This window comes from Centrocercus urophasianus, unplaced genomic scaffold, assembly GCF_019232065.1.
Source record: "Centrocercus urophasianus isolate 14NV4802_14NV808 unplaced genomic scaffold, USGS_Curo_1.0 seq_2, whole genome shotgun sequence".
NCBI classification, from domain to species: Eukaryota; Metazoa; Chordata; class Aves; order Galliformes; family Phasianidae; genus Centrocercus; species Centrocercus urophasianus.
Genome location: NW_024884755.1, coordinates 15,597,012 through 15,604,777, shown reverse-complemented (window position 1 = coordinate 15,604,777; position 7,766 = coordinate 15,597,012). Strand labels below are relative to the sequence as shown.

The window sequence follows — 7,766 nt, the reverse complement described above, 5'->3', positions numbered from 1 at the left end:
TCATGTGGCTGCTTAATATTAGGGTGACTACTCAGTAGATCTAAGAAAATCTCCATTGGCTTCTGCTCCCTGTGTGTTGTATGTACATCTTTATGGTATGTTCCGAGTGGCAGTATGTATCTTCAGTTTCATTCACTCCCAAGCCCTTACAGCTCAGTTCAGTTATACTGTATTTCTACTCTGCTGAGCCACTTCAGTAACGGCGTTGCCAGAGAATGGCAGGTTCTGAAAATAATTTTGAAAGGGGCATCTGCAAGTCTGGCAATAGGAAGAGATTCCTTTTACTTTGTACCTGAGTGCACTCAATCTTCATTGCTGAACTTGCTTTTGTTATTAGCAATTAGGAAAAACCCTGTAATACAGTCATTGTAATGCTGTCTTTGCTTTTAACAATGCAGGTGACTCAGTGGAACTAAGCTGGATAGAGGCAGCCTGCATCAACCAAAGTATTTAAAACTGCTGCCTTATAAATGTGGAAGTGGATGTGGCAAGAAGAACTGGAATAGGCTGTGTGAGATCAGGGAGAAGCCAACTGTTTGCTTTACTGATGGAGTAAAGTGTTAGGATAACAGAGGGAACAACTTGGTTAATTTGGGTCAGTTTGAATTACCAGCTGAGAAGAGCAATGGGAAATTAACCTGCTTACAAGCAGCTTAATGTAGTATCTCTGAATTGTTATATAAGTTACTCTGGTTAGGAAATGTCTTCTTGTGGTTGTTACAGTTCTTCAAAGCAACCAAACTCTTGCTGTCATAAGTGAATGGGTCTTTAGAAAAGCTTTATGCGATTGCTCAGAGTGTTTTAGTTGCCTGCTTGCCCTCAGGTTTTGTGCACCTCTGATCCACCAAGCTTATTTCACCAACTAATGTCTCTTTCCTGGCATATGCAAGTACAAGATATGCATTTTGTTCTTAGGGGGTTACTGTGGTGTTTGTGCTTTATCTTCTACATCGAGTAGCATCTAAATATCCTGATGTAAAATCTATTTCAATTTCAGTGCTGGGTTTCATGTATGTATGTATGTATAAGGATATACATGTGTGTGTAAACAGGGTCAGAAGAGGAAAAAATGAACTGGAGTGTGCTAAAACAAGTAAGCTGTACAGGGATTTGCTGTTACAGTTGTGCTGCTTCCAGGATACCTGCTACATTTCCATGTCAGTGTCTTAGCATCTCTGGTTCCAATGGGCAGTATTCCAGTTGCAAGCTCTGGTTAAAATTAACAGGCTGGAAATGAAAGTGGGTCTTTTTTGTTTGTTTTTTTTAGGGTTTTTTGTTGTATTTTGCTGGGTTCTCAGCTAATTTAGTTCATGTCTGTAACAACTTTGCCCAATTGAGTTCAACTGTATTTGGAAGGTGTTTGCATAGGAATCTTTAGGCTCTTTTGGAGGGTGCGGAAGAGAAGGGTCAGAACAGACTTTTGTCCTTGAACCTGATTGCTTCTCAGTGAGCATCATTCAGTGTTAATTAACACTGCTCTGAGAGACATTCCTGTGGCAGTCAGCACTATGACTGAAATGTTGTGGTGGGATTCGTGTTGAGGATGGCTTCATGAAGTGAGGGTAGAAGTTCTCAAGTGCATATGGTAATATATATTGTGCCTAATGGTAATTTACTGAAACATTGCCTTTGTGGACAACATACATAATGAGAAGTGCCTTTTGTACTCATAGCATACAGACCTTTCTTTTCAGTTTTGGTTTAAAGAAACTTATAGTCACTGTATTTTTTTTTAGCTGTTAAACTAGTGTGCAACCATGCAATAAAAAAGCACAGCAACCTGTGTCTGTATTTCATTGTGCAGTTAAGCTCTCCAAGTTAGAAAGGAGATTCTCCATCAAGAAAATAATTCCTCCTTCAGAATGACCCAGTTCATTATGAGTGGAATATGATCAGATGTCAGCCTTTGATGCTTCAGTCTGTGAAAGGCTCTGCTGCACTGTATTGTAATTGGAATGAAAGCACAATGAACTCTGTGTTGCAGCCGTGCTGATGGATGTCCAGTTATCTGCTCCATTGGGATAGATGCAGCATGCTGCCTGCAAGGAGATTCCAGGCTTGAAGTTCCGAGCTGCCTTGTTTCATATTTAGTGTTAAACTCAACCTAAAAACTGTCAGCTAAGTTCCTTTCTCTGTTTTCACTGTAATTAGTGTTGATAAAACTGAATAATTTGATGTGTGGTGCAGCTCTCGAGGAGTTTCACGTGTAGTGATTTTGCAGTGCTTCTACTTCAAGGTGGTATGAATCTTATTGAACAATCAGGAAAAAAAAAAAAGCTTTAATTTATTAAAATAAATTGCTTTTATCAATAACAATTGGCTAATAAATAAATACAAATTCATCTAGTTGACCTGTAGTAGCCAGGCTGAGGGCCTGGGTATCACATAGATACGTTGTGCTAAGCTGAGATTATTCCCACTTCTTTTGGTGGGACAGTAGGAGACCATTTCTGGTGAAGGGATTTGAGCCCTATGAGTGGTTGCAGACCATACTGACCGTTCTTTGGGGGCTGTCCAGAACAGTAAGCCATTTCAGTGGGAAGAAAGGATGAGAATAATACCAGCTCCAGCTCTACTGTTGCAGTTTGAGGATTCCAGAAGCTACCACCCATTCCACTTTGCCCAGCAAAGAAGCTTAGGAGGTCTTACTGTGTTTGTGTGTGTAGATAGATAGTATATGTGTAGTACAGCTGAGCTGTTTGCTGAAGAAATTTATTTTTTGGTTTATTTGGTTCCAGTGGGCTCTCTTACTTTGATCAAGGCAGCTGCGAGATGTGCGTTAATTCCAACAAATGGCCAATTTACTTCTGGTATTGGTAATTAATGTCTTGCTTGCTCTTGCTTTTCGATGGGACAAAATTGAGGTGTCTGAATGTTAACGTGTGGAGAAGTGGCTGTGTAATCAAATTGCCTTCAGAGGTGCTGCAGAACAACTTGGGGGCCTGAAAAGTTGGTGGTCAGAGCTGATAATCACACGATAATCCCACTTGTGAAGTGCTTGGTGGACAGAAGGCGCCCTGTGAACACACCTGAATGCTGCAAACTGCGGAGCAGGTATTTTCCCAGCCCAAATGGACAAACAGCTGCAAGATAACTCAGGTTAGTGGGCAATACAGCCGTCTGTGGGTGACTTCAGGTGGGGCAGTGGTGCTCAGCTGCTTCTTGAGCCCAGGGTTTCCAAATGGCAACGGTGTAGAAACTGAGCTTGAGATCTGCAAATTCTTAGTGGTCGTTCTGTTTACAAGTTGCTTTTTGGACGAGCTGGGTGCGGGGAGGGAAAGGTGATCGCATGCCTTTGAAAGCTAGTGGGAATTGTTGCTTTCTTAGTACGGATGCTGAACTGAGCAAGGCAGTTTGAGGTCTGCGTGTTGCTGTGGCTCACAACCACTAGGTGTCACGTTCTGACAAGCTCTCCCAAAGCTGCTGAACGGAGCCCTGCGTTCCTCCGCTGCCTCAAGGGAGTTCCAATGTCACTGTCCAGTGTGAGCGACCTGAAAATGTCACTCAAATGTTACAGCTTGCCTCCAAAACGCTGACCTGGCTCTTCTCGAAGGTATCTTCCAGAAACGCCCTGACCCACCCTGATGCCTGGAGCTGGTTGGACCTGCCTGGAGGAGCGTGGTTTGGGGAGGAAGGGCACTGAGCCTTGGTTTGGGAGCCTGGATGTGACTTCATGTGTGATGCCTGCTACCCTGCAGCTGGGACACTGCTCCTCCGAGGTACCACTTCCCACTCACAGTGAGGATGCTCACTGCCAAGTGTGGGCTCCTGGGTGCTAAACTCGTCTCCTATCCTGCAAAGACAGGAATTTGTTACAGGATTGGCTCCTCTGGCTCTGTTGTGAAGTTGCCAAGAAAGTCTCCTTGGATGCAGATCCTGTGCCTTTGCTGAGGCAGTGTGATGGAAACTGCTTGTTCTGCCTGCCTGCTTGCTAGGTTGGCAGGAACTGTTGTGAATTTATCTTTTCAGTGTAAGAAGTGAGGGCAGATTTCAGCAGTGCCTCTGCAGACATGCAGGCAGCTGGAACGTGGCCTGTGTTTGAGTCAAACATGGTATGTAGAAAAGCGCAGTGAGCACAGTTACAGAATGGCCAGGGCTGGAAGGGACCTCAGGGATCATGAATCTCCAACCCCCTGCCACATGCAGGGCCACCAACCTCCACATGTAATGCTAGACCAGGCTGCCCAGGGCCCCATCCACCCTGGCCATGAACACCTCCAGGAACAGGGCATCCACAGCCTCTCTGGGCAGCTGTTCCAGCACCTCACCAGTCTCTGTAAAGAACGGTCAGCACCCTGAGATCAGATGAGGCTGCGGGATTTGGGTGATGTAGGCTTTGCAGAATTGGTTCCCCCTCCTCCTCCGCCATGTTCTGCTGTGTAAGAACCCAGCCTGAGCCGGGTAACACGACTCCCCGCCTGGCCGGCGGCCCTGCGGTCTTCCAAGAGCCGGCGGCTGAACGGGGACACCGCTTCGCCGGCTCGCTTTTCCCCATCGCCCACCTTAGGGGGGAGAGCGCGGAGCTCGGCGCTTTCCCGAGGCGGCACCGTGCGGGGCCGCAACCGGTTCTCCTTCCTCCTCCTTCCTCCTCGTCCTCCCCCCGCCAGGAGCCCGGCCCCTCCGCGGGCATCTCCCCGCCTCACCGGGAGGCGCTCCCCGCACGCCGCCCACCGCCGACGGAACAAAAGGGGCGGCTGCATGGTGGCAGCCGAGCGCCCGGCTGCGCCCGCTCCGCTCCGCGCCCCGCCACGATGTCGGGCAGCGGAGGCGGCAGCAGCGCGGTGAAAAAGAGGAGCCCGGCGGGCTCGGCCTCCTCCATGGCGCAGGAGGAGGAGAAGCAGGCGATGGAGAAGATGCTGGAGGCGGCTGGAGGCGCTCAGGAGAACGGCTGCGCCCGCACGCCTTCTCCCACCGCCGCTCCCGCCGACGGTGAGGGGGTGGCCTTGCAGCGCTCCATCACGCTGATCAACGGCGTGGCCATCATCGTGGGGACCATCATCGGCTCCGGCATCTTCGTCACCCCCACCGGGGTGCTGCGGGAGGCCGGCTCGCCGGGGCTGTCGTTGGTGGTGTGGGCCGTCTGCGGGGCCTTCTCCATCGTGGGCGCTCTGTGCTACGCCGAGCTGGGCACCACCATCACCAAGTCCGGCGGGGACTATGCCTACATGCTGGAGGTGTACGGCTCCCTGCCCGCCTTCCTCAAGCTCTGGATAGAGCTGCTCATCATCCGACCCTCCTCGCAGTACATCGTAGCTCTGGTCTTCGCCACCTACCTGCTGAAGCCCATCTTCCCCACCTGCCCGGTGCCTGACGAGGCTGCTAAGCTGGTAGCCTGCCTCTGTGTCCGTAAGTAGCCCCGCGACCCCCGCATTCTCCCCTGTTCCTGCGGGCTCCCGCTGCCCCACGTGGCTCCTGCCTACCATCTTCTGCCTTCCCCAACCCGCCCATGCCGGGGGCTGCTCCCTTTTCTCCTTTGCCGTGCAGTGCGGGTTGATTTTTTAATTGATTTTTTGGGGACAATATGAGTAGAAGACCCCATCCCCGATAATCCAAGCGAAAAAATAAGTCCCTATCTGGCATTCAGGGCTGGGGAACCATTAGGATTGTCAGAACCGCAGCAGAGCAGCGTGCTGTAAATGCAACGTGTTTGTGCACTGCAGTGGGGTTTCTATGGCCCCACGGCAGGGCTGGGGACTGCCGTTCATGGGGCTCTGCTGGGCAGCCCTCTGTCTGTCACAGCTGATGTCCATCACGGGCAGCACCAGCAGCCGGTGCTGAATGTGGTGCTGCACCGCCCGGCTGTTTTCAGCACTGCTTTTAAGTCGGTTCCCTGCTCTGCTTTCGTGCTTGAGAAGTAGGCTTTGGGTTTGTAGTTTTTGGGTATTGGGGTGTTTGGTTGTTGTTGTTGTTTTGGCCGTGTTTTGGCTAGCAGATGCTATTTCTCATGACAGTTGTCTCTCCAAGGAGTTCAGCGTGCCATGATGCATTTTGGGCCATCAGTGTCTCTGCTATGGCAGATGCTGCTGTAGTCCTCTGCTTTTTGAGCTCTGGTGCTGTCAGTGCAGCCTCATTTTTCTTTCCTCTGTGACTGCGAAGTCACCCCATCCAGATTCCCCATTTCATAAATACAGGAGAGTTTTCTGCCTTTCCTAGACCATCAGCATCCTGTTCTATTGATAGCTCCTGTGCCATTGTGAAGACGTGCGTTCCCATAAGATACTGCCTGTTGGTGAGGGCTTTATGAAGCATTTATTTGGTGCCTGGAGTTCATGCTTTGTAGCTTTGGGGCTGTGGGGAAGGCTCTGCCACGCGAGGGGAGGCTGTGTTAGATTCTTTCACCTCTGGAGATTGCAGGCATTCACAAGTTGCCATCATTGTGGGGTGATAGGTTATCTGTAAATGTCTTCATACACAAACTGACCAAGTCTTTGATGCATATTTGACATTCCTTGCTAGCAGATAAAATAAGAAACAGCCAGGGCAGCAGACTGTGCATTTCTGGGGGCAAGACTGAAACTTACTGACTGGATCAATTTTTCATCACATCAAGGCAACTGGGCAGATGTTCGGGCTTTTCTTCCAAGCCATTAACAAAATGGAGTGTGTCTATTAACAAAAATATAGCCTCCCATCTCATAAAGATGCAGCAGGCTTAGAAAGCAGCTCTGCTGGTTGGTTCCTTGCACGCTGGGATAAAATCTGCTTTTACGTCTTTCTTGATCATATGCAACATTTTCTTCACTGACACAGAAGAAGGTGTGCATGCACTTGGGGTTCACCTGGTTTATTTGCTGAGAAGCCAACAGCGTTAGGGAGCTGATTGCATTGAGTTTCTTACCGTTTCATGTCCAAGTTGTGCAGTGCAAGGCCATGCTGAGTTGATAAAATCTTTGTGTCTTTACCAATACCCGACTTTTCATCTGCAGGAGCTTTGCCGGAAGACTTGGGCTCAGGTGTTTCTGTTTCTATTTTGCTGATCAGAAAATAGATATGGGGGGAAATTGCCCACGGCAAGATGTCTTCATCCATGGGATGGATTGCATCATGAATCTTGAGGCCAGGTCTCCCTCTTGCTTTTGCTTCTCTGATAAGTACTATCAGTGTCTGCAATATCCTTACACTAGCAATTAGTTTTCCTGCAGCAGAGTTTGTTCTTGAACCTTTACATTGAAAGAACAAGGGTAGAGTTGCTAGTCCTATAAATGTGCATCCTTTTCATGCATTTCTTCTTTAAACCTTTCTCCTCACAACCCCTGGTTAGCATTCTGTTTGGGTTAAATCTCTGTCTCCGTTGCTTTGCAAGGTTAGTTCATCGTGCATCACCTTCAGCAAGTCAGATCTCTGTAACTTTGTTTTCTGGAGCTAGCTTTCCTACTGCCTGGTGCCAAAACCACATCATGAGATGGGAACAACAAACGAAGTAAATCTGGTCCGAGGGCTGAGTTACACAAAGCTTCGATGCACTTTCAAGGCACTTTGTTGTGGGGTTGTTCCAAACACCCACAGCCAGCGACTCTGTTTGTTTTTCCAGGAGCTCTGGGATAGGAGAGGTGACCCATTTGGGCATGTGCTCTGCAGTGTGTGTTAGTGATAGAATGGTTTGGGATATCTCAAAGGGGGAAAGAGTGAGTTGGGAAGGAGCAAGGGAATTTGGGCCCTGCACAGTTGACTTGCTATGCAGCCAACACTCAACCTCCAGAAGAGCACCAGCTGTATTCTTTGCAAAGCTTGTGTCTGGACATAAAATGCAATTGAGTGTATGGTTT

The 7,766-nt window shown here is 48.7% G+C and overlaps 1 protein-coding gene across 1 annotated transcript in view; it reads left to right on the top strand.

Annotated features, from left to right (window-relative positions):
- Positions 1–4,740: 4,740 nt before the first annotated feature.
- Positions 4,741–7,766, top strand: part of SLC7A5 (solute carrier family 7 member 5) — a 34,992-nt gene continuing 31,966 nt past the window's right edge. The window contains exon 1 of the mRNA XM_042821412.1: positions 4,741–5,346. Coding sequence (XP_042677346.1) covers positions 4,752–5,346 — 595 coding nt within the window. The 5' untranslated portion in view covers positions 4,741–4,751. The remainder of the gene's footprint in view (positions 5,347–7,766) is intronic.